General features: G+C 44.1%; 1 protein-coding gene across 1 annotated transcript; it reads right to left on the reverse strand.

Annotated features, from left to right (window-relative positions):
• Nucleotides 1-502: 502 nt before the first annotated feature.
• KPNA7 (karyopherin subunit alpha 7) lies at nucleotides 503-24,748 on the reverse strand (the record flags this gene model as incomplete). Its single annotated transcript, XM_079773227.1, has 10 exons — nucleotides 503-1,295; nucleotides 6,978-7,124; nucleotides 10,031-10,213; nucleotides 11,619-11,852; nucleotides 13,455-13,718; nucleotides 16,168-16,250; nucleotides 17,605-17,873; nucleotides 18,272-18,354; nucleotides 21,734-21,862; nucleotides 24,683-24,748. 10 exons carry the CDS (start codon nucleotides 24,746-24,748, stop codon nucleotides 1,257-1,259), a joined length of 1,497 nt encoding a protein of 498 aa, XP_079629353.1. The 3' UTR covers nucleotides 503-1,256.
• Between the last annotated feature and the right edge of the window lie 2,320 nt (nucleotides 24,749-27,068).

Consider the following 27,068-nt stretch of genomic DNA (forward strand, 5'->3'; position numbering starts at 1 on the left):
ATTGTCAGTTTGTTCTCACCACTGAATGAGAAGTTTGTGAGACATGAACTGTCTTCTAGTAGTGTTTTTGATGGACGCCCACACATCTTTCCTCATCACTTATCAAGGACCAGTGAAGTATGCTTTGGGTATGACATTTTGGTGTGATGCTTTATATAACTTGGTATAATACCTACACTCAAAGTGCATGAATCAAGTCCAATTCTTCTTTAAACATACCCCACATCCATTTCCAATGCCTAGTACTGTGTGTCTAGGTCCATTTCATCGCAGCCACTCTCTCTCCTTTTCTCCTCCTTCAGATGGCCCCCACAGCTTTCTCTGAAACATGTTCTATATATTAATAGTGTAACCTAAGCTGTGTATATGCACACACACATTTTCTTCCGTACGTCTACAATTACCAGACCTGTCTTTTCAGGCAGACTCCTGGGAGTGATTTGCAGAACCAGGGGGCTAATCTCGCTCAAACTGCCCGGGACTGGCTGAAGCGGCCTAAAAGACCCTTTATTGACCTCCTCATGAACTTTTCTCATTATACCTTCAGTATAATACGAAAATCTCCTCCTAGGGGTGGAGATTTCCCACCATTTTTAAACATGCGACGTATGTATAGGCATGTTTGCTAATTGCACAGGTGCAAGAATGTCCCCACCCATACGTGTGATGATGAAGGTTACCTTGATGTGTATGTAGGGTTTCCCTTAATAAAGACAAATGCAGTCTTTTGTTTGGGGGGCGCACTGCTCTGGGAGCAATCCCCAGTGTATTCCTTGCTTGCTGGCTTGCGATAAAGTTCCTTCTCGTAAAATCTTCTTGGAGTTGTCTTTTGGCTGGCAACTACTGAATAAGTAGACCCAGTTTGGGTCTGGTAACAATAGGGATTACATAAAAATGAAAAGGGAAGTGAACGCACATGTTTAAGAAATACTAGTTAAATCGAATCTACAAGTCAAAGTTCGTCTAGATAGCTAATAGACCATTCTACTCCATTTTGAAGATCTTAACTTTGCGATCCTTAAAAATAACCCTTAAACAACATATTCTTAGGACATGAATTCCACATGGATTTTTAAGACACAAGTGGTTTAACTGCACTTATCTTTATAGAGGTGAGAGTGTGAAAAATTTTATTAGCATTCAGTTTTAAAAGCTTTATACCCGTGATACACCAAAATATAGGAGTGCTGCTTCTTTAAGGAGTTACCCTTTAGGGTTTGGTCCCTGGTTTAGAAGTGCTTTATGCATTCATGATCTTAGTCGAAGGATTGCAATATTGGGTCAGCTTCTTCTTCCTTCAGGGGAGAAAAGACACTGTTTCACCTCCGGGCTCTCAATACATTATTACCACCCCATTAACTCCTTAATATCTACAGTGGATTATTATTTGCTCTAAATTAGTCTCAAGGTTCCCTCAGAGAATAATTTGAAGGAGGAAAGCATGAAATATTTCTCGATATGGATCTTAAATGCAGTTTTTTTTGAATGTGTGATAAAACATACATATCAGAAAATTTAACATCTTTGCTCACTTTTAAGTGGACAGTTCAGTGGCATTAAGTACATTCACATTGCTGTGCAACCACATCATCCATCTCCAGAAATTTTTCATCTTTCCAAATCAAAACTCTGTACCCATTAAAAAACCCCATTCCATTCTGCCTCTCAGCCCCTGGAAACCAACACTCTACCTTCTGTCTCTATGACTTGGACTCCTCTAGATCCCTCATGTAAGTGGAATCATACAGTATTTGTACTTTTGTGTCTGGCTTATTATTAATTAATTTATTTAAACCTTTATTATTACAGAAGTCTCCCTTTTTTTTCCATTGACGCCTTCCCATCTGGTTCCTGCCCCATCCCAGGCCTTTACCACCCTACTGTCTGTATCCATAGGTAATACATATATGCATATAAGTTCTTTGGTTAATCTCTTCCTGGTCCCTCTCTCCCTTCCCTCTGAGTTTCATTGGTCTATTCCATGTTTCCATGCCTCTGGTTCTATTTTATTCATTAGCTAATTTTGTTCATTAGATTCCTTGTTCATTTATCTTGATTTTTAGATTTAGTTGATAGATATGCACTTATTGCACTTTATTGTTCATATTTTTTATCTTTTATTAGTCTCCTCCTCCCCTTCTTCCCCATCTCCTTCTTTAAGAAGACCCTTTAACATTTCATGAACTACTTGTTTGATGGTGATGAATTCTTTTAGATTTTCCTTGTCTGGGAAGATCTTTATCTGGCCTTCAATTCTAAATGATAGCATTGCTGGTTAGAGTAATCTTGGTTATAAGTCCTTGATTTTCATCACTTTGAATATTTCTTGCCATTCCCTTTTGGCCTGCAAAGTTTCTGTTGCAAAATCAGCTGTCAGTATTATAGGAGCTCCCTTATAGGTAACTAACTGCTTTTCTCTTGCTGCTTTTTAAGAGTTTCTTTCTTTTTAACCTTTTGCATCTTATTTTTTAAATTAATTTTTTATTGTTTAAAGTATTACATGTGTCTCCTTTTCCTCTCATCGACCCCTCCCTGGCCACTCCCACCCCCCAGGACAAACCTTTTGCATTTTAATTATGAAGTGTCTTGGTATGGGATTCTTTGGGCTCCTCTTGTTTGGGACTCTCTTTGCTTCCTGGACATGTATGTCTATTTCTTTCACCAGGTAAGGGAAGTTTTTTGTCATTCTTTCAAATAGGTTTTTGATTTCTTGCTTTCTCTCTTCTCCTTCCGGTACCCCTATGATGCAAATGCTGGTATGTTTGTAGTTGTCCGAGAGGCTCCTTATATTATCTTCATATTGTTGGATTCTTTTTTCTTTTTACTGTTCTGACTGGGTGTTTTCTTTCTTGTATTCCAAATTCTTGATTTGTTTCTTAACATCTTCTGCTCTACTGTTGATCCCCTGAAAATTATTTTTTCAATTAGTGTATGCTTCATTTCTGACTGGTCCTTTTTTATGTTGTTGATGTTCTCACTAATTCCTTGAAGTTCTCATTAAGTTCCTTGAGCATCCTCTAAGCATTGTTTTGAACTCTGTATCTGGTATTTTTCTTGCTTCCATTTCATTTAGCTCTTTATCTGGAGATTTCTCCTGTTGTTTTTTGTTGTTTTTTTCATTTGTGAATTGTTTGTCTCCACACTTTGGCTGCTTCCCTGTGTTTGTTTCTATGTATTAGGTAGATTTGCTATGTCTCCTGGACTTGGTAGAGTCACCTTGTGTAGTAGGTGTACTTTAGGGCCCACTGGCTCGGCCTCCCAAGTCACCTGAGCTGGGCACTCCTTTGTGAATTGGTGCAACCCTGTGTGAGCTGTGTGCACTGTCCTGTTGTAGCTGAGCTTTGATTTATGTTGGCATCACTGGGAGGGGTTGGCTCTCAGGCCAATCAGTTGCAAGGATTAGTTGCAACTACAGCTGAAGAGCTATGTGCAGGAGATGCCCCCATGGAACAGGACTTGCTTCAGAGGGGCTTTGGTGCTCATCGAATCCACCCCTTGAGTGTATCACTCATGAAGGTGGTAGAGTTGTAATTGGCATGGCTGAAGTTGACCACTGGGTGCACTGGCTCTGGGGCCTCCCAGGAGGTGCAAAGTCAGCCTCTGCCTGTGCCCTGCCTGGGGCCACCCAGCAGGAGCTACAGCGCTCTGCAGATGGCTGCTACTTGTGTTGAGCTTGGAGGTGTTCAGGAGAGGCCAAACTGTGAACCAGGGTGGGCTACTGCTAATGTCAGGCCTGGGGCCACTTATTGATAGTAGGGGGCACACTGATGCTGGCTACTGCTTGTTTGAGAGATTTTAGGAATGTCCAAAGCATGAGGCAAAAGAAGCCAGTGATATGGAAAAGCCACTGGAAATGGCTTGGATGAAATTGCAAGTAGGGAGGGACAGAGTCTCAGGGAATCACCAGGGCAGGGTGAAAAGTGTGAACCAGGTTGATGGAGATTCAGATATGGCACAGCTAGCCTGTCAGCTCTGTGGCAGAGAGGTCTCAGCAAAGGAACACTGGCCTCTGCCAGCACTTCTGTCTGGGAGAAAGCTGCTCCTCCAGCTCTTTCCCTGATTCCAGACAGGTTAGTTCCTCCCTAAGGTTCCTTTCAAGCTGCTGCCCCAGTGCTGGAGCTCAGAGGGAGTTCGAGTAAGTCCATGTGTGGGCCCTTTAAGAGGAATTGCCTTGGACTCTTACATCCTCAGTGTCACTCAGCCACAATCCCCATTGATTTTTACAATCCGAAGTTGTGAGGGCTTCTCTTCCTGGCATTGGAATTCTTGGCTGGAGGTCTGGTGTGGGGCAGGGACCCCCTTGTTCCTCAGAGAAACCTTCATGGCCAAGATATCCCTCCCGATTTTAAACTGCCACATGTGGGTGTGAGATCAGCTGGTTCTGCAATCCCATCCCTCCTACCAGTCTCAATTGCTTCTTTTTAAATTCCCTAGTTGTAAGACATTCGTTCAGCTAGATTTCATGTGGTTCTGAATGATGATTGTTCGTATTTCATTTTAAATTTTGATGTGGTTGTGGGAGGCAGTAAGTACCAAGTTTACCTATGCCACCATCTTGACCTGGAAGCCTGTCTGGCTTATTTTTAAATGCAGTTTTGATACACAGAATACTAGCTTTACTGTGAGTAAGGATACAATGGGTGTAGCTGGTACTTCTAGAACAGAAGTATTTGACCTGGAGCCCTTAGATGAGTTTGTAGCCCTATGGATACAAACCCTATTTAAAGGACAAGTCTCATATTTACAAGCTTTACATAAAAGCTTCAAATTCAAAAGATGCTAATCATTGTTTTGGGTCTTCTCTGCTTTGAGAGCATCCTATTGGTTCCAAACCAAGATTATCTGCCTCTGGTTAGCACCAACCACCACCATGGTCATATTTATTGTAAGGCTCTGATTTTGCTGACGAATCTAGTCTGACACCTAACAGAGTATCACTCACTCTGCAAACTCCTAGCCCCATGCTTACCTGGCCACTTAGGAACTTTGAGCTCACCTTCCTCATGAAAAATCCTATCTAATAAAAGAGTAATATGCAGATTGACCATCACTCCAACACACAAGATGGCTGCCCCCATGTGGACACAAGATGGCCAGCAGGGGAGGGCAGTTGGGAGGGACCAGGCCTGCAAGGGAGGGCAGTTGGGAGGGACCCAGGCCTGCAAGGGAGGGCAGTTAGGGGTGACTAGGCCTGCAGGGGAGGGCAGTTAGGGACAAACAGGCTGGCAGGGGAGCAGTTAGGCATCAATCAGGCTGGCAGGGGAGTGGTTAGGGGGTGATCAGGCTGGCAGGCAGAAGCGGTTAGGGGCAATCAGGAAGGCAGGCAGTCAAGCAGTTGGGAGCCAGCAGTCCTGGATTGTGAGAGGGATGTCCGGCTGCCCGTTTAGGCCCGATCCCACTGGGGTCCCAGATTGGAGAGGGTGCAGGCTGGGCTGAGGGACACACACACCCCATGCACGAATTTCGTGCACCGGGCCTCTCGTATCTAATAAAAATGCAAATCAAAACTACAATTGGATACTACTTCACACACATTAGAATGGCTATGATAAAAATAAAAAGAAATAAGTATTGGTAAGATGCTGAGAAATGGGAACCCTTGTGCACTGCCGGTAGGAATGTAAAATGGTATATCCACTATTGGTAACAGTAGGTTAGTCATAAAAAATTAAAAATGGAATTACCAAATGATCCAGCAATTCCACTTCGGGGTTTATACCCCGAAGAATTGGAGGCAGGAACTTTGAACAGATATTTGTACTTTCATGCTCATAGCAACAGTATTCACAATAGCCAGAAAGTTAAATAACTCAAGTGTCCATTGATAGATAAATGGATAAACAAAATGTGGTATATCCATACACTGCAATATTCTCTGGCCTTAAAAAGAAAGACATTTTGACATATACTACAACATGGATGAACCTTGAGGACATTGTCCTAAGTGAAATAAGCCAATCATAAAGGACGCATACTATATGATTGCACTTAAATGAAGTACTTAGAGTAGTCAAACAGAGACAGTAAATACAATGGTGGTGCCCAGCTGACGTGGCTTAGTGGTTGAACATCGACCTACGAACCGGGAGGTCAGTGTTTGATTCCTGGTCAGGGCACATGCCTGGGTTGCGGGCTCAATCCCCAGTAGGAGGTATGCAGGAGGCAGCTGATCAATGATTCTCTCTCATCATTGATGCTTCTCTCTCTCTCTCCCTTTCCCTTCCTCTCTGAAATCAACAAAATATATTAAAAACAATAAAAATGGAAGTAGTCTAGAAAGTAAAATGGTGGCTACCAGGGCCTGTGGAATGAGGAATGGATGCAAAGCTTGGTTTGGAAAGATAAATGAGTTCTGAGATGGACAGTGGTGAAGAATATTCACATTACTGAGGTGCACAGTAATGTGAATACTTTATGCCACCAACTGTCCACTTAAGAATGGTTAAAATGCTAAATTTTATGTTATGCATATTTTACCACAATAAAAAAAAGTTTTAAAGAATGCCTAATGTTATCTGATAATTATTCCTGGCTCCTGCAGAAAATGTAGAAGCCTTTTGTAGAGTTCATCCCCAAACACCGTATTCTAGAAAGAGACAAAAAATGCAGTAAACAGCAAAATGGTTTTTCAAAAGCTGGGGCCTGCCTTAATTGTCTGCATTTTTTCAATAAAGAGCCACTTGAACATCATATCCCTTCCTGTACTACTGCCCTCCCGCAAAAGAGTCAAGTAGGAAAAAAAAAAAGTAATATTTGAAACCAGAGGTAACAGGACAAACTTCTAAGGGATTAGAGCCGTTTCCAGGAGCCAGAAAGCTGCTCCTCAAAGGCAGCCCCTGCACCCCGGCTAAGTCCCGAGAGGACCCCCCTGTCCGATCACCCACCTTACAGAGGCAGCACAGGCACCGGCCAGGTCGCCGCCTGTGAGGTGGCCCGCCAGGAGGTACGGACGCTACTTTCCACTTGAAGTCACCTACCTCCGAGAAGTAGTTCTCAATAATGTTCAGAGCAGTCATGGAAACTTGATGGTTCTCATGGAATTGCAAGGTTTTGATTATTTCAACCCCACCAGGTTCCTCGATCAGAAGACACAGGTATTCCTTCTTGGAAAGCTTCTCAGCTGCCTGGGGGCAAGAGGAGCGAAAGTGAGGCCTGGGCAAAAGCCTGGGGCCAGGGGGCCTCACCAGGGGAACCCGACCAAAGGCTCCCTGTACCAGCATGGGCCGTCGCAGCTTCACTTTTCCCAAAGTGATTTCAACGTGCACGCTCTTCCTCCACTTTGGGTATTTATGTAATACATGTGTGTGTGTATATATATTTAGTTTTTTTTTCTTCACTGCAAAAATACAATATTTCTTTTGCTGAATATGCTGCCATCCATAAACAAATCACTACCACTATTCGGTAGACATCCCCTTCTAATAGAAATTGTTTTAATACAGAATGTTTACCGATGCTGTGTAAATACAGATGGTCAGGCCCTGCACTCCCTGAAAGCCTTGAAAGGTAAGACAAGAGACCCTCAGTAACAAGAGCCACCATAGCAAGTAATGAAGTTCCTGGAAACAAAGAACCATGAGAGGATTTAACCCAATGCTGGTCGCTGGATTTACCATCCAGGGCTCTTCATCCACTCACACGTGTACACATATGATGGGCGAGGCACACAAAACAGATACAGGTGTGATTGAGAGAAGGCCTTTTGTAACCAGCTTGTACTATCAGGAGGGACAAGTAAACAATGGTTATGGTGTAGAAAGTTTAATTTAGTAAATGATCAGAGGTTTAAATTATAGAAGATGTGCACAGAATGCTTGAAAAGTAACACGAGTCCTTAATGAACAATACTGTGCCTGGTCAATCATAGGGAACGGCATTCCCAAAAGAAGGAACAGCGAGGACAGAGTTTGGAAGGAATAAGGGCTGCCTGTTATGAGAAGGGGGAATAATATCTCAGCTAAACAGCATTATCAGGATGTGGAGGAAGATGAAAAACTTGGCTGTCATATCTGGAAGGGCTCTACTTGCTATTTTGTGAACAGTAATAAGTTAATTCATTAGGCCACATTATTTACCTGATGACCGTTTGCACGGTAGGTCTAAGCTTTAATACCCTCTTGTCCTACGAGTTAGTAAATTTGAGTAAAGAAAGTAGGGCAGGAATCAACATGCTAGATTAGCTTCAGAAAGAAAACTGGGCTGTGGGCAGCAGGAGCGCTGGCCGAGGATTTTGGACCTTCACAGTAAATGGCCCCAAAGTTACTTCAAAGAACCTCAACGGCATCTGCTGCCTATTTGAACTTTTTCCTGTCTCATCTTGACCTTTCTAACCTACTGCCCCCACAGCCCCCATCTGATCCAGGGGGTGCACTGGTCCACCAGATGGGATTTGACCAGACTCTTCTGAGAAAAAATCCCAATGTTTAAACGAAGCAGACAAAGTTAAACTTCTATATCCCAAATTTGCTTTTACAGATTTGTTATGTCCAACTTAGTCTATTGGCTGTCAAGTCTCTACTCATTGTCTGTGTGATTTGCTCAAGTCTTAGTGTCTAGCTGAGCTGTGTTTCAAATCTGTTCTTGACTCAGGTCAGTTCTTTCCAAGACAGTTACATGAAAAGAGTGCTTCAAGTGAGTTTTCAAAAGGGGTTCCCTCGTGTTACTTTGAAACTTTCCAAATGGCTCAGTTGTATATAAAAAGACCTTAACCAAGATGGTCCCAGGTGACCCCTGCCTCCTGGTGTTTATGCCCTTGTGTTAGTGTGAGTGTTAAATAGGGCTGATGTGTGTAACCGATAGGATGTTGTTGAAATGACCTCCTTTAAAGATCCTAAAAGACCTGGGGCTTCCACCTTGCTTTCTTAGATTACTTGCTCCAGGGAAAGCCAGCTGCCATCATGTAAGGACACTCAAGCAGTCCCCGGGAGAGGTTCGTGTGGTGGGGATAACTTGGCAGGCACATGAGTGAGCCATCTTGGAAGCTGATCCTCAGCCTCTATCAAACGTTCAGATGAGATTGAAGCCCCCAATTGACATCTTGAACCTCATTAGAAACCCTGAGCCAGAACCATTCGGGTAAGCTGCTCCAGATTCCTAACCCCATAAATTATGTGAGATAATAAATGTTTAAGTCACTAAGGGGTAATTTGTTATGCAGCAATACAGAACCAAGACAAATAGTATAAAAATATTGCCTTAACTTGCCTCTCTTTCAGAAATAAGACTTTTCTAGAATTCTAATTCAAAGCTTTGTAGTCTATTTTCCTAGTCATATAGTTGAATATAAAAGGAATTCCAGTCTGGCCTCTTAACACATATCCCTGCTAACTTCTTGCTGCTCCTTCAAGTATATCCTATGTTTTAGTCTTCTAAAAGAGTCAGCCATGTAGCTCACTGACTGTTTTTTCCCTCCTTCAAACCTTTGATTGGTTTTTCCCTCTCACTCAGATAAGTCAAAGTTCTCACAGACCTTATGTGATCTGGCCTCTAGGTGCCGTGAGCCTAATCTCCCACCACCTTCTATCCATTCACTCTGCTCTGGCCATTACCACCTTCCTTGCTCTTTCTAGTATGTTCATTCCCAGATAGCCACAAGACCCACTCACTTCTCTGAGGCCTTTGCTCAAAAGTTATTCCTCAGAGAAGTTTCTCCTGACTACTGAATATAAGAGACACCTTCCCCTCCTCACTCTGAGCTATCAGTGACTACCTCTTTGTCAGATATATTTACCTACCTGATGTGCCTGTTCTCCTCCCCACTACTACATAAGCTCTGTGCGAGCAAGGACTTTCACCTGCCACATCCTGAGCATCTATAACAGTGCTGGGCACAAGACACTCATTTGAGAAAATGAAGATAACGTACCTTCTTTGAAAGGCCTCTGTTATTATTATCCATAGAATGTGTACACAAGGGAGAAGGTTGGGGAGCTGGGAAGAAAGAGAGTCCTGCTTGGGTTTTAAGAACGAAATTAAATGTCCTAAGTTTGGAGACTGCTACTTAGAAACCAACCTGTCCACAACAGCTCACCTGGAGGAGAAAAGAGATGATGTCAAGGATGATGACAACAAATCTGGTGTCTGGGATGGTGAGCATGTTCACCAGTGGCTCCAAGACTCCAGAATGGGCAAGGTGGATCAGCTGGTCCATGGTGCCCCCATTTGTGATGTTAGCCACAACCCAGAGGGCCTCTTTCTGGACTTTAAACTCTCCCTGCAGAAAGAGAACATTTGCATTCTTTACAGATCCTGAAGAACTTAAATATAGGGATGCTAACTTGGTTCAGTTTCTAGGTAGGCTGGGGACGGCCAGGACTATATGTGCAATTTAGAGAGAACACCTTGGGGACTTGAAGTCAAGAAGGAGGCAGGTAGACTCATATGGGGTTTTAGAGGGAGGTCCTAAGTTCAAACAGACTCAGTTCATTAACTCAGGTTATGGGAAAAGCAGAAACAACATAAACCAATCCAGGTAATCAACATAGATTAGGAATTATGCTTGTAATTTTAGGTTTCAGGGGCCAATGTCCACATTTCTTGTCTTTTTGCCCTAGTAAAAATCTGGATAAGAAGCTCCATAGCTACAAAGCTAAGCACACAGATGTGATCTGAGTGACTGAGATAGCCCAGAGGTTACCGAGGAAGGCCACTGACATATCACTCAATGCGTCCCTTGCATTAATAAAAAGCATTTGACACAGAGATATGGGAGTAATTGATCATGGATCCTACTGCCCCTGGGCAGGAGACATTATTTTGTGGCCAGGAGAAACTGTGACCACAGTTTAAAACAAAAATAAAAAACAAACAAGCAGCTTATGGCTCCAAGCAAGTTATAGTTCAAAAGGCACAGTTTGAACTAAGATCACTTCTTGATTCATGACTGGATACTTCTGAATAGAATACATACAGATTCATGGTAGAACACAAGATAGGAAGTGTGTAATTGACTGGAAGATGCTATGATTTGGGTTGCACACCTGGCCTAGCTTTTAATACTTAATGAAAACCTGGGAACCAACCATCCAACCTCAGAGCAGAAACACATAAGCAGAAAAACATAGCCCGTCCATTTAGAGGTGGCAAAAAGAAATGCCGATGATAGTAGTTGTCCTGGGGAAAGGAAGTGGGCATCAGTAGGAAAGAGGAAGGCTTATTGTATTTCTAATTTTATATTTGGATTTTCTGTGTATATTACCACTTTAAGCAATGTGATTGTGTGTGGAAAAGGCCACCATTCTTCAGTGTATAATATCAGTATAACTGGATATGGTTTTCCTCCTAAAAGAAAACAAAACCTCTTTTTGCAAGTAGAGAGTAGATGGCACATTCTTTTAACGTTATTTGCCAGCGCAAATTTTTTCTGGATATTTGAGCTGTGGGCCACCTTTTCATCACACAATGCTTGTTTAGTCTTCTAAATTTTCCATGGGTTGTCCAAACAGGATGCACCTTCCTTTTTTTTTTAAGGGAGAGCTGGGGTACTAATGTTTCATAGTTTTGTTGTGGTCTCAATTAATTTGCTTCAGAGCCTGTGTCTGAGTTACTGAAGGAGTTCAATTCAGGGCCAGTTGGAAAGTAGCCTTTTGCCGTAGACACAGAGTGTCTGTCCCACTTACATTTTTTAGCAGAGCCAACACAGGATGCAGAACGTTGGAATCAATCAGCTCCTGGATGTGTTGTTGCGGCCCTGCGGCCACATTGCTCAGGGTCCAGGCTGCCTCCTTCTGGATGGAGGACTTGGGGTACAGCAGGAGCTGGGGCAGCACACTCAGTACTCCCGCGTCAATGGCCATTTGGGTCTGGTGATCGGTTCCCGTGACGATGTTCCCCACAGTGCGGAGAGAGGGGGTCTGGAAGAACAAGGCTAGAAGTGTAACCAAGTATTGCAAACGTATCACAGTGGAAGGTGACAGTCACACCAGATCTGTGCCCTCCCAAACGTTAGTTATGCTTTGCTGATGGCTCTCTGGAAGCCTGTGGACAATGATGATACCCATGACCCTTATTCATTCGGCACATGGATGGCTGTTTATATAGCTTGAAGGTACTTGCCAGCTTCCCAGCAGTGGTGGCTCAAGTGGGATGGAGGTCAAGGGATACCTGTATCAAGAAATGATGCTCTCCCTTTTATATCCCTACATTGGGGAAACTGCTAAGTTGATTGTGGTGTTTCTAACGTAATTATGTCTATTGAATTTATATTTAGCACCAATATTTCTGTTGTATACATTATTGGAGCCAGTGAGATCCCAATGGCATTTTTTGATATATTCACAACCCCTTCTCAATAACTCTGATGGTTCCCAGGATGGGTCTACGATTGGGCTCCAGACAACTGTCCTTGGAGGGTTGATTTAGGATTTATTTTGGTTTTCTTGCACTTGAGTGAGAGAGAATAGTTATAGAATTTTCCTAGCCTATTATGCTGGGTATCTGCTACTCAAGTGAGACGAAGAAGTAGTGCTATAGGCCAATCACAGCCTTGCCAAGCCTGGCAGTTTGCCCCAAAGCTCCCAGGATAAGCGACTTCTTATAGATATTCTCTTTGTATCCTCCATGTTACCAGCATTATCCCAAAAGTAACCTTGACACCTGAGGAATACTATCTAATCTCAAAGCAGATGACCATTAAGGCTGCATAATACATAGTATTAGGCATAGAAATCAGAAGGGGCACCCACATTTTAAATGACATTTTCAAGAAGTATATTATGTAAGTGACATGTTGGTTTTACTGACTTTTCACTTATATCTGAAATAGTATTAGAGAACAAACTTGGGAGAGGATCAGAGGAATTTTCTTTTATACTTGAGTAAGCAATTCAAATGTTACATGGGCTTTCCATTAATACACACACACACACACACACATTCTGTATCAGCCAACTTGTTATCATCTACACACACAGACCACTAGAAGGAAAGGCCACAAAAGGGTAGTTCACGGGACGAAGGACTTATAGTCAATTTTAATTTGGTGCTCTCTATATTTCTAGTTGTCAGATGAATAAAAAATATGTTACTGAATACCCACTAGGATTTTGGGTCAAAATAGATTCAAGTGTTTGGCGAGAGTATCAGAGAACAAGGAAATGTAGATGATAAGCTTTGTTCTAGGTCCGTGGTCGGCAAATTGCGGTTCGCGAGCCACGTGCGGCTCTTTGGCCCCTTGAGTGTGGCTCTTCCACAAAATACCACGGCCTGGGTGAGTCTATTTTGAAGAAGTGGCATTAGAAGAAGTTTAAGTTTAAAAATTTTGGCTCTCAAAAGAAATTTCAATCGTTGTACTGTTGATATTTGGCTCTGTTGACTAATGACTTTGCCGACCACTGTTCTAGGTAAAGGATTAGAGCTGAGTGTGGAAACCAGGGGTTGAGGAAAGAGTAGAACTTGCTAAAGTAAATACAACTCAGAAGGCCCGTAGAGAGACAGACAAGACCTGGGACATTTACCAAGACATTGAGTTCTGAGCTGGTCATGAGCTGAACCAGCCTGGGCAGCACCCCCAGGTCAACCACTTGGCCGATGTGCTCGTTGCAGCCCTCGGTGAGGTAGGACAGAGCCCAGCAGGTGTCAGAGAGCACCTCGTTGTCTTGGTGCTGCAGGAGCTGGGAGAGGGCGGGCAACATTTGCTCCACGGCTTTTTTGCAGGGGTACGGGTTCTTGTTTCGGCACAGGTTGGACAGGGCCCATGTGATGTTCCGCAGAAATGTAATCTGTAACAAGAGACTGCTTCTAGCATCAGGTGCAAAGAAGAAAAAATGCAAATGGCAGTGTGTCCTTGCCATCATTGATCACTAGTATTGACCTGCATGAACCAAACAATTTGAGCTACAAACAGCCATTTGTTCTAGGTAGTGATGTATATATAGGGTGTCCCCAAACCTGTATATACACATTTTGAAAAATTATAAAGGCAGTGTTTATTAAAATACTTTTCATTTTCCAAAACGGAGATATCAGCTGTTAAACTATGTATACTCACACCCTGTATACTAGGGACAGAGAGAATGAGCTTTTTGCTTCCTATTCAAATGTTAGATGGATATTTCCTTACATTCTTCAAAATATCCTTCCCCTTGACTCAACTGATGACCTAATTCCATTTCTCACTGGCAAGACAGAGAGGCTTCTTGTTCTTCCCACCAGTCTATAACCAACATGTCATAACCACATTTCTGATCTTCTATTCAAGGGTTAGTCTTCCCTACCTTGCCTCTGAATTCCATCACTTTTCACCTTTAAAGATTCTGTCCCCAGCATCACCTCTCTCTCCTGGATCACTCCCACAGCACAGAAACACTCTGTGACCTTCAACCCTCACCCTTGGCACCGCTGCAGCCATCACCTCACGTCTGTTTTTCCGAGTCTATCCTCAAGGAGGCATCTGCATTCACTGTCTACTGTGTGCTTCCCATCTGCATTGTACTCCTCCTAGTCTGGTTTCTGACCCTGCTTCTTTATGGTTAGTGACGAAATCAGCTTCTTCCAAGTCTCTAATCCCATAGCTGCTTTCTTTACTGTCCCTCTCCGTTGTATTTAGTCACCAGTTGTTCCCTTCTTGGCATCTGTGACACCAAACCTGTTTTTTTTTTAAAATTTTTATTGCTAAATGGGATGCTCCTCCTCAATCTTCCTGGCAGGCGCTGCCTGACTTCTGAATGTCAGAGACGCTAGAACCTGGTCCTGGACTCTCCTCACACTCTAGGTCAGAGATTGGCAACATTTTCTGTAAAGGGCCCGACAGTAAAGACAGTAAACATTGTCAGCTCTGTGGGCCCACAGGGCTCTGTTACAACTAGTCAACACGGTACTTGTAACACCATAAGCGACACAGAAAATTGTGTGTGGGTGAATGGGCATGGCTGTGCTCCAGTAAAACTCTATTTACCAAAGCAAGCAGCTGACCCCTGCTCTTGATCTTGCCCAGCTGGATGACATAGGTGTACATGAGTATCTAGACCCGCATATCCACCTACCTGACGTTGCTGCAATGGTGCCTCTCAATCACTTTAACTTAATGTGTACAACTAAGACTGATTCTTTTTAAAAAATATATATATTTTATTGATTTTTTACAGAGAGGAAGGGAGAGTTAGAAACATCAATGAGAGAGAAACATCAATCAGCTGCCTCCTGCACACCCCCTACTGGGGCTGTGCCCGCAACCAAGGTACATGCCCTTGACCGGAATCGAACCTGGGACCCTTCAGTTCGCAGGCCGATGCTCTATCCACTGAGCCAAACCGGTTAGGGCCAAATATAATTTCTAATCCAGGGACTCCTCTATTGTTGTCACATCAATCCATTTTTTAAAGTGTTTTTTTAAAAAATACATTTTTATTGATTTTTTACAGAGTGGAAGGGAGAGGGATAGAGAGTTAGAAACATCGATGAGAGAGAAACATCGATCAGCTGCCTCCTGCACACCCACTACTGGGTATGTGCCTGCAACCAAGGTACATGCTCTTGACCAGGATCGAACCTGGGACCCTTCAGTCCATAGGCTGTTGCTCTATCCACTGAGCCAAACCAGTTAGGGCTCAATCCACTTTTTTTAAAAAAAATTCTCATCTGAGGAAATGATTATTGATTAGAGAGAGAGGAAAGGAAAAGGAGAGGTAGAGGAAGAGGGGAAAGACAGATTGATATGAGAGAGAAATATTGATCCATTGCCTCTTGCATGCACCCTGACAGGGGATTGAACCTATAATCTAGGTATGTGCCCTGACCAGGAATAGAAACTACAATCTTTTTAATATATGGGATGAGGCTCCAGTCAAGTGAGCCACCTGGCCAGTGCACCACATCAATTGATTTTGACTCTAATCTTCAAACCTAAACTTTATTACCTAGAAACAGAACTGGTGAGCCACTAATTCAGTTTGTGCTCCATGAAGAGAAGAGTTTAGTCATCTAATTTTGCAAGATTGTAAACTGAGAAAAATCTTAACAGATTTTTTCCAATGCTTTCAAAAGGAAGATCAGCACTACTGCCTGCTGAGGACAAATTTGGATTAATTTTCACCCAAAGTGATATTCAGTTCTAGGCCTTCTGTATAATTGCCATCACAAGGGGCCAAGCATTGATTTGGAAATACTTCCTCAATTTCCCAACTTTGGGAACTTGTTACCAGCTAGGTTTTCTAATTGAAAGACACTTACTGGTGTGGTTGATGAAATCAGGGCCAGCAGATGTGGGATGGCGTTACTGGAGATAACAGAGTCTCTGAATTCTGGGCCATCACCTATAAATAGATAAGAACAGGACATTCAAAGAAGGAACAAAGAGAATCCTGGGGTAGCTGACTAATTTTTCAAAGTCTGTGCAAAGGGTAAGAGGTCAAAACGCATTCCCAGGTTGGGCAAGTAGAGAATGTAGTCATGAACTTGATCCTGAGTCTTGAACATGTTGGTTGGGTGGCTAGGCCTGGTGTGAAAGCAGGTCCCACACAGCAGCAAATGCTGTAAGCAGTCCGTGGATGCATAAAGGAGCACGCCAACTGGGCCCAGGCAATGCTCTCTAAATGCTAATATAGTTTTATAGCATGGTTCTCAGGAAGACCAAGGCCATTGCAGACCAAATTGTCTTCCCAGAAGACTTTGGCACAGGGCGGTAACTTCCAGATGTGACTCAGAACCAAGGCTGGGAGATGCATTGGTGTTAGGCATCAGCTCTCTGTGGCTTTGGCTTGAATACCGTATTTCTGGACCATAGAAGTCTCCATTTGTAACTCTTCAACCATCAGGCAAGGCATTAGTTATATTATACCACCCAATTTTGCCTGCTCCTTATTGAACCAGTCAAAATGAGGGACAAAGCCTCTGCAATAGGTGCTTTACTTCTGCAAGCATTTCAAAAGCAGATTTATTTTATATTTGGTGTTTGCCAATCCCAATATCTGAAGTCCATGAGGTATAATTTAATGATTGTTTCTGCTGACTCAGTCGCGGTGGGTTGTTGATTCTCTGAACTTGAAATTGCTAACATTTGGCTGATCTTACTTTGTCAAAATTCCGAGGGACCCAGCTGAGTTAGTTTCCCCCCAAAAGCATTATATTCCTATTCAGCCAGAAACCAGGGAGCTCCCAACCCTGCAGCATTAACTCCCCAGCTTTTGCTTTCCTGGACCTCTCAGAAATACAGCGTCAAGTCCCAAATCTATAAGGCCAATCTTAGGGTGTTTTCAGGGGAAACTTTCACCCCAAACTTTTGTATGTTCCATGGGCAACTTTCTCTAGAGGGAGACTTTGTTTAGGGTCTGGATTACATAGTGTCTGCCCAAACCCCCTACACTGGATAAGCCAAAAGCTTGTCCTTTGTTCCTGAAGCCACTGAGACCTAAGGGTTGTAGGACCTGGTATTGGCAGATGTCCCCAGGTAGCCTGTAGTTTCAGGACATACTGCATTATCTGGTTTCAGCTTCAATTTGTGACCTCTGAACTTGACTCTGATTTTTGGAAAAGCCTGTTGTACTTTCACCAGCATTTCTAGGCATTTCTACTTAGAGTATCAAGTCCACAGTATTGCCCAAAGAACTCCTTTAGCATGCCATATGCCTGGCCCACTATTTTCTTAGTCCCCTGAGGGGAGAGTCTCACCTGCTATATTGCCAAGGGCCCACACTGCCTGTTCACACACAGTTAGGTTGGGGGAAGACAGGAGCTCAACCAAGGGCTTGACAGCACCCCCTTCCACAACAGCTCGAGTCAGCTCTGAAGTCCCCGAGGCAATGTTGGTCAGAGCCCATGCTGCCTCAAACTGCAAACTGGGATGAAATGGTGACGTCAGGAATTCCACCAGCTTTGGAACGAGCCCTGCATCGACGAACAGCTTTAGAGGAGGGTTCTTTTCCCGGGACAGCATCTTCCTTTGCAATGAAAGAGAAAAGAGAAAAAGCAAGTCACATGAGGCAGATATGAAGAATCTCCTTGACAGATGTTCCTGGCATTCCTAACTACGTAACAGCCTAGAGTTTAGCTCATAGCACTTTGCAGTGATGAAGCAACATTTTTCCCTTCAGGTATTATCTACCACAAAGATTCCTGTAGGGGCCAATTTAAATTAAGTGGCTCATCTCTGACAACACTTGTCTATCTTGAGTCGTTCTCAGGGACAGTATAGAGGAGATATTGAGCCTCACTTTTGGATGGACTAGCCTTTTCGTATATTGTGTGGGCATTTTGCCGCTGCCAAGAAACCAGACAGGCCTTCGGAGCTCATTTCTAACTATGAACCTATAAACAGCAGCGGTCCGGTTGGTGATACCTGGCTGCCTGGGTGGCCTGGAAACATACGATGGGATCTGAGGCATTCACACCACTGATTATTTCTTCCAGCGTGAGCCTGACCTGCAAGGAGACACACATTCAGGTCAGTCTCTGCTAAGAGGAACCACGAAGGTCATCTAGTCTAGCCATCTATTTGATTAGAACAGGCTGGCTTTAACAGTATGTCCCAATCTGCAGGCTGGTCTATACTAAGGGAGGAAAGGGTATTTGCTGGTCTCACAGATCTCACAGACCTCTGGGATATTCCTCATGCTCTGGGGGAGAGATAATTCCTATCATCATTTGGATCCCAGGACCTTTTTATAACATGCAGTAAGAACATGCTAGTGGATGTCCGCAAAAATGACAAAGACCTCCAAAGATGGTGTAAGTAGGGGTCTAATTTCATTGTTTTGTATGTGTATATCCAGTTGTCCCCACATCATTTGTTGAAAAGACTATTCTCTCCCCATTGAATGGTCCTAACACCTTGTCAAACTTTGATTGACCATAAATGTGATGGTTTATTTGTGGACTCTGCATTCTCTTCCACTGATTTACATGTCTAACCTATGTAACAGATGTGATTATTGTAGCTTTGTAGTAGGCAATGGAGTCATAAATATGACATCTAAAGCACACACAACCTCCCTAGCCTGTTTGGCTCAGTGGATAGAGTGTCGGCCTGAGGATTGAAGGGTTCCAGGTTTGATTTTGGTCAAGGGCACATGTCTGGATTGTGGGCTTGATCCCCAGTGGGGGGCGTGCAGGAGGCAGCTAATCAATGATTCTCTCTCATCACTGATGTTTCTATCTCTCCCTCCTCCCTTCCTCTCTGAAATCAATAAAAATACATTAAAAAAAGAATAGGAATTGTTTAAAAAATAAATAAAACACATGCAACCAAAGAAAAAAGTAGGTAAATTGAAATGTTTCAAAATTAAAAGCATTTATACTTCAAGGATTCTATCAAAAAAGTGAAAAGATGGTTCATAAAATAGGATGAAATATTTGCAAATCATATACCTGGTAAGGGTGTAGTACCAGAATATATAAAGAACTACAACTCAAGAATAAAAGACAAATTACTTGATTAAAATAAATGGGTAAATGGTTTGGACAGACATTTCTCCAAAGAAAATAAACAAATAACCAATAAGCACATGAAAAAATGCTCATTAGTCATTAGAAAAACATAAAAATCAGAACAATAGAGCCCTTTGCATGCACTAGATGGCTACCATTCCAAAATGGACAATAATAATGGTTAGAATATCAGATTGTACAATGGTGCAGCTTACTTGGGTAAATAGTTGGCAGCATGTTTCCTATTGCTAATGTAAAAAATGCCACAAATTTAGTGGCTTAAAACAACACAAACTTATTCTTTCACAATTCTGGAGGTCAGAAGTTCATGATCAGTTTCACTGGGTTAAAGTCATGGTGATGGCAGGGCTGGTTCCTCTGGGAGCCTATGAGGGGAGAATCTGTTTTCTTGCCCTTCAGCTTCTAGTAGGGCTGCTGTGTTCCTTGGCTTGTGACTTGTGCCTCCATCTTCAAAGCCTAGCACACCAATCCCTGCTTCTGTCATCATATCACCCACCTTCTGCTCTGACTTGTCCTTCATCCTTCGTATTTTAAGGATTAATGTGATTGCATTGGACACACCAGAGAATCAAGGATAATTTCCCCATCGCAAGATCCTTAACTTAATCAGGTCTACAAAGTCCCTTTCATTATATAAAGTATGATGGGGATTAGGAGATTTGGGGGTAGGCATTATTCAGCTTATAACAGGCAGTTTCTCAAAGAGTTAAACATAGAGTTACCATATGGCCCAGTAATTCTTCACCTGGATATGTACCCAAGAGAACTGAAAACATGTTCACATAAAAACTTGTACACAAATGTTTATAGCAGCACTATTCATAATAGCCAAAATGTGGAAAGAACTCAAATGTCCACCAAGTAATAAATGGATAAACCAAATGTGGTATATCCATACAATGAAATACTATTCAGCCATAAAAGGAATGAAGGACTGGCACCTGCTACAACATGGCTGACCCTTGAAGACAGTATGCTAAGTGAAAGAAGCCAGGCATGAAAGGCCACATATTCTAGGATTCCATTTATATGAAATACCTAGAATAGGTAAATCCGGAGACAGAAAGTAGATTCCAAGTCACCAGAATCTAGAGGGAAGGAGGATTGAGTGACTGCTTATTGCGTATGGGGTTTCTATTTGAGGTGACGAATATGTTCTGAAATTAGCTAGTGGTGATGGTTGTACAACCTTGTGAATATACTAAAAAAAACACTGATTATGTACTTTATAAAGGTGAATTCCATGGTCCATGAATTATATTTTACTTTTGTAAAAGGCATAGTTATATAGGATAAAAAGGAAAACAAGTCTTTCATTTCATAGTTCCATCTTCCTTGGATGGGCGATTCCTGGGGACTATTCTAGATAAATGAAGCTAAGTAGAGATATGGTTCAGAGTCCTGCGGCAATTCAGAGAATGGTTACAGCTCTTCTATTTGATGGCCGGTAACACATCATTGAACCCACTTGCCCGGACTGACCACTCTCTGCCTCTAAGAGCCCTAAGCTGAGCAGAGTGCAGTGGTGACACACACAGTGGTGGATCACAAAAGGCACGTAGCTACAAAGGCATGTGGATACCACACTGTTGGGGTTCTGAGGGAAACCTCCTGGTCCGGGCATTCTGGAAAGATCACACAAAAAACAGTACTGACCTCAAAGTCAACCCGGGATTTGGAATGTGTTTTTTTTTCTTAAATCCTCATTTAAGGATATTTTTCTATTGATTTTTAGAGAGAGTGGAAGAGAGAGGGAAAGACTGAGAGAACTATCAATGTGAGAGAAACACTTAGATTGGTTGCCTCCTGCACGAGCCCCAACCACGGCCCGGGCTGGGGAGGAGACTGCAACTGAAGTACATGCCCTTGACTGGAATCAAACCCGAGACCCTTTAGTCTGCAGGCTGACGCTCTACCCACTGAGCAAAACCAGCTAGGGCTCAACCCAGGATTTGTATTGAGCAAGGTTAGGGTGCACGGAGAAGGGAAGACAGAGGGCAGCATTCAAGTCCTAGGCAAGACTTTAGATGTTGAGTAACTAGATGCTGCTGCTGAGAGGTAACCTGCGTGACCCCTCATTCCCTGCTTCTGGCTGAGTGGCGGCAAGTGAATTTTCAGTTAGAAGCATCCCTTCCCCCCATTAGAGCCTTGATCGCAGACTCACAGCCTCAAAGGAAATGACCCCGAGCTTTCTGACAACACCAGTTTAAATCTAACCAGGATCTCTCCACCCCTTTCCTTCAAGACCCCCAATTAGAGCTTGCAAGTTCTGAACCAAACATTTTAAGCCAGAGACATTTACTAAGGATGTGTTTTATACACAACTGCTCTAAACGCCACCTTCCCAACGTACCTCTTTGGTCCCGTCTCCAGAAGCTGGGTCAGAGCAGAGATTGGTGATATTTCTTCTCTTTAAGACCTGCTCATCTTTCTTGGCCTTTCGGAGCTGCACGTTGACTGCCATCCGCTGTTGTCGCATCATCTAGTGAGGGAAAGGAAGAACCGGGGCACTTAGAGCTGGGAGGTCAGGCTGTTACCATGTTAGCCTTTCGGACACAGTTAAAGCATCTGATTTCACTTTACAGATTCAACAGGCTGGAAGAGTTAAAAATCACAGTTAGTAAATAGCCCCTCTCGATTGACCTCCTCTGCTGTCTTCTACTACACCATATCTAGAAGAATAGTCAATCTCCCTCCCAAAGTGAAGGAAGATTGTTTATGCCCTTAGCAGACCAGGATTATCAGCTGTAGAGACATCTGAGCAAAGTGTCCCATTGCCCTGAGTCTGAGCATGTCTTCATTGGTGTTGATTAGATCCTGAAGAGCAGGCCTGGGACTCCCAACTATGGGGATCCAGTTGGGCTATGAACAGACTGCCCAGGCCCAGATATCCCTGGCCATTTCCACTGTTAGGGAATCACTCTCTAGGTCATTCAAATATATATATTTAAATATGTTTGTTTTTGATTTAAGAGAGGGAGGGAGAGGGAGAGAGAGAAACATCAACGATGAGAGAGACTCATTGATTGGCTACCTCCTGCACACTCCACACTGAGGACCGAGCCCACAACCCAGGCATGTGTCCTAACCAGGAATTGAACCATGACCTCCTGGTTCAAAAGTTGATGCACAACCACTGAGCCATGCCAGCTGGGCTAGGTCATTCAAATATTAATCCAGTCTCATGAGTTTTACTTGGACACCAAACTGAGGGAAATTAAAATTTAAAGTAAAAACAACCCTTTTCTCATATAAAGAGAAACTCAGGCTTCATAGTATTGAGAATCCTAGAGAAATGATTCAACTTATACAGATGGATGAGTTTTAGGTTGAAGACTTTCTTAATTTAAGAAAATGTACATGTATGTATTAGATAATCCTTAAACAAGCCTTATAATTCTTACTGGAGAACAGGGTCACTGTGGTGTTAGACGACAAGGCAGGAATACCTCCAGGGCCACTGAATCAATAGTACTGTTGCCCCATTGCTAAGGGGCCCCTCGCTGTGTATTCTCCCTTCTCATCTCTTGGCCCTTCCTGCTGCTTCCCATGTAGAGGGTTCAAATGCTTTGTTCTAATTGGTTTCCTTTAATCTGCACTAATCTTGGAAGCCAGACAGCCATGCTTGTTGGAAAGGGTGTAAGAATGATTTGGCTCTGGATAGTGTCCTAACCAGGTGGCTTCTCCCATCCTCAGCTGCCTGTCAGATTCGTAAGGTGTACTCAACCGTGAATGATATTGCAGCGAAAGTACATAAATGTAGGACACAGAGCTAGAGCCAGAAAACTGAACCTAGAGAAGCTGAATGAGAGTTAGAATCCACACACAGCTCAGGCTCCCCGCCCCAGGCTCTTGTGCTCAGCCCAGCAGCTAGAGAGATAGAAACATTGATGAGAGAGAAACATCAACTGGTCACTTCCCACATGTGCCCCACTGGGGATCGAGCCCACAAGCCAGGCATGTACCTTACTAGGAATCAAACCGGTGATCTCTTTTTTTTTTTTAATTTTAAATTTCTTTATTGATTAAGGTGTCACATATTTGTCCTCATCCCCCCATTCCCATCCCACACCCCTCCCCACGGATGCCCCTACCCCCTGTTGAACTCAACCATTGGTTAGGCTCATATGCATGCACACAAGACCTTTGGTTGATCTCTCCCCCCTCCCCCCACCCTCCCCTATCCTCCCTCTGAGGCCCGATAGTCCGATCGATGCCTCCTTGTTTCTGGTTCTGTTGTTGTTCATCAGTCTATGTTGTTCATCATTTCCCCTAGATGAGTGAAATCATGTGTCACTAGAGATATACTTATAAGAACTGAATGTGAGACGAGCAATAATATGCTGCCAGGCAAATGAATCAGTCTGTAGTGAGTTTCTTTCTGGACCAACAGTTCTTTTGAGACCCAATATCAATGTCCACCAGTTCCTCATGAGTACATGTCGGCACTGACCCCTCAGCTCTGGATGGTGGACAAATGGTGGTAATGCAGGTCCGACTCCCCCTGGTTTGGTCTCGGCCGGACGCAGGGGCACGGCTTCACCCGGACCCAGGGGCATGTGGCCTCACCCGGACCCAGGGGCGCATGGCTTCACCCGGACCCAGGACCCAGCCTCACCCGGATCCAGGGGCACATGGCCTCACCCGGACCCGGGATCCAGCTTCACCTGGACCCAGGGGCGCGTGGCCTCACCCAGACCCAGGGGTGCGTGGCCTCTCCCAGACCCAGGGGCACGTGGCCTCACCCGGACCCGGGATCCAGCTTCACCCGGACCCAGGGGCGCGTGGCCTTACCCGAACCCAGGGGTGCGTGGCCTCACCCGGGCCCGGGACCCAGCCTCACCCGGATCCAGGGGCACTCGGCCTCACCCGGACCCGGGATCTAGCTTCCCCCGGACCCAGGGGCACGTGGCCTCACCCGGACCCAGGGGCCCGTGGCCTCTCCCAGACCCAGGGTCGCGTGGCCTCACCCGGATCCAGGGGCCCACGGCCTCACCCAGACCCGGGACCCAGCCTCACCCGGATCCAGGGGCACACGGCCTCACCCGGACCCGGGATCCAGCTTCACCCGGACCCAGGGGCACGTAGCCTCACCCGGACCCGGGACATCAAACCGGTGATCTCTTGATTCATTGGTTGACACTCACCCACTGAGCCACACCGGCTGGGCCACAATAAACATTTTGCTATATTTGCTTTGTCACCCCCTTTCCCCACTCTCCACTCCATATTTGATGCATTTCTGCCATGTAGTTTTACTGCACTAGTCCTTGATAAAGTGAAGCTGTTGCCTCATACTTACAGATGCATCTTTGCCTCGGTATTTAAATTTTCTCAGCCTCTCTTCTGGAGCTTCTGAAGTCGGCATATTGACTGGAAGTAGATCACCTATAGGTAGGACAGTCACAAAGCGATGTTCAGTATCCAGTGTGTGGGTTACTATGCCAAAGCCACCCAGGTTCTAAGCCCTTAAAGGGCTCACAGTGGAGTGGAGAGCAGAATCAGGAAGTCGGCTTCCACAGGCATCACCACCCCAGCTCAACAGGCCATGAGCACTGTGGGAGCTCAGAGGGGACCAGTCCTAGGCTGTATATGGACGGGAAACCTTTCAGAGGCAGTCTGGCTTGAACTGGGCCCTTGATGGCTAGGATGGATGGAAATAAAGCACTGAACCCTTCCATGTGGGTGTGCCCGATGTGTTGTATATAGAGTGTATGTGCAGGACAGTAAGGAATCCAACCAGGCTATGATAGGAAGAAGGCCCTCTCCTCCCACACCCAATCCACCAGCTCCTTGGGTCAGGACAGTCTCAAGTGTGACCCACTCCTTTTAATTCTTTTGTACACTGCCTCTACCTGCACCATTTTCCACTTTCACTACGGCACTGCCTCCCAATGATTCTTCCTGCTTCTACCATTGCCTTATTCTAACCTGTTCTCAACACAGAAACCATATGATCTTTTGAAGACAAGAATCTGATTATGTAACTTCTCCCACTTAAAAACCCTCTCCTGGCTGCCCATTGATCTTAAAAGAAAACCCAAACTCCCTGTGATGCCCTGAGTGAGCTGGTCCCAGCCCACTCCCTCTCCAAATCTTTCCCATCCAAGAATCTAAGTATCTTCCCACTCAGTTTGTTTTATTTTCTCCATAGCTTTGTATCACCACCCATTATTTTCTTGTTTCTTGTGTATCTTTCTCCCTGTGCTCCCAGTGATAACGGGACCATGTGTGTCTTAGGTACATTTCTCAGGCCCTTCACAATGCATGGCATAGAGTAAGTAGGTACTCAAATATTTGTTGGATGAGGGAGGTGGGTGATGGGGTCACAAAGGGAGTTGGTCCTCAATTAGAGGAGGTTATTAAAATCAGGCCAAGTTTGAACTTTCTACAAGGCTGCAGGGAATGACATTTCTTAAGTGTAATGAATATTGTTTCCAAGTATAGAATGGGCAAGACTACACTATAGAAAAGAGAAAACTGGATAGAGAAGACCAGAGTTATTCACTCTATTCTCGAGTGTATAACAGCTGAGAATAATTTCGTTAGGAAAGACTAGGTAGGTTAGACATATTGATTTGGAAGGGATAGTGTACACAACTTGGAGGATTCCATAAGTGAGTAGAGAGCCAAATCTGATGTCTTAAGAAGAGAGATGAACTCTATGTGAGAACAGAACAAGAATTGTGTCTTGGTGACATTTATATTAGGGCCCAAGAGAATGAAGAACCAGCAAAAGACCAGGAGAAAGAGTGGACCTGGAGACAGAACAATGGAATCTAGTTTCAGAACTATAGGCACTACTGGCAATAGCTGGCTGCTAAGCCAGGGACAAGTCCCAAGACCAAAGCACCACCAGCCAGCCCCAGCAAGATAGGAGAACGTGTTGACTGAGGCTTTGTTGTGGTGCCTTTACCTGTTTTAAACATTAGTCTCTTTAGGAGCTTCGGCAAGAATAGCCTACAATTCGTCTACAAATCTGCAAATGAAAAATGCAAATTACTTCTTGGAGTTGACCAATCCCTCCCACACTGCCCAGCACAGCTCAATCGGGAGAAGTGGGGAGTGATACAACCATTCAAAGGGACATTAAGGAAGCTCTCAGCCATTCTGTTGACAGGGTCATGTTGGCCACTTCCCCAATCCCCACCTCCCCTGTGAAGTAGAGGGGCCTCGGTGACGTCCATAGTCCTCCAGTTGCTGTATATTAGCAGGAGAAGCACCTCACAGAAATTGGCTTAAAACAATATCAGGCTTCAGGTTAATTCAATTAAATGTTCAAGCAGGAGGTACCTTTACCTGTATTGTAGGACTATCTCAGCCCTGCAAGCTCAGGCCAGAGAGTAACCATGTCCTATCCTCTCATCTACTTTTTTTTATGTTAATCCTCACACAAAGATATTTTCCCCTATTGCTTTTCAGAGAGTGGAAAAGAGGGAATAAGGGGGGAGATGAAAACATCGATGTGACAGAGACACATCAATTGGTTGCCTTCCACAAGCACCCCCATCAAGGGATTGAACCTGCAACCCAGGTACATGCCCTTGACTGGGAATCGAACCCACAACCCTTTGGTACATGGGCTGACGCTCTATCCACTGAGCAACACTGGCCAGGGCTCTCATCTACTCTTAAGTAATCTCAATTGTGCCCCATAAAGAAAAGAGTTTCTTTTTATGACTGAAAGG

This window comes from Cnephaeus nilssonii (genome assembly GCF_951640355.1).
Source record: "Cnephaeus nilssonii genome assembly, chromosome: 5".
Classification (NCBI taxonomy): Eukaryota; Metazoa; Chordata; class Mammalia; order Chiroptera; family Vespertilionidae; genus Cnephaeus; species Cnephaeus nilssonii.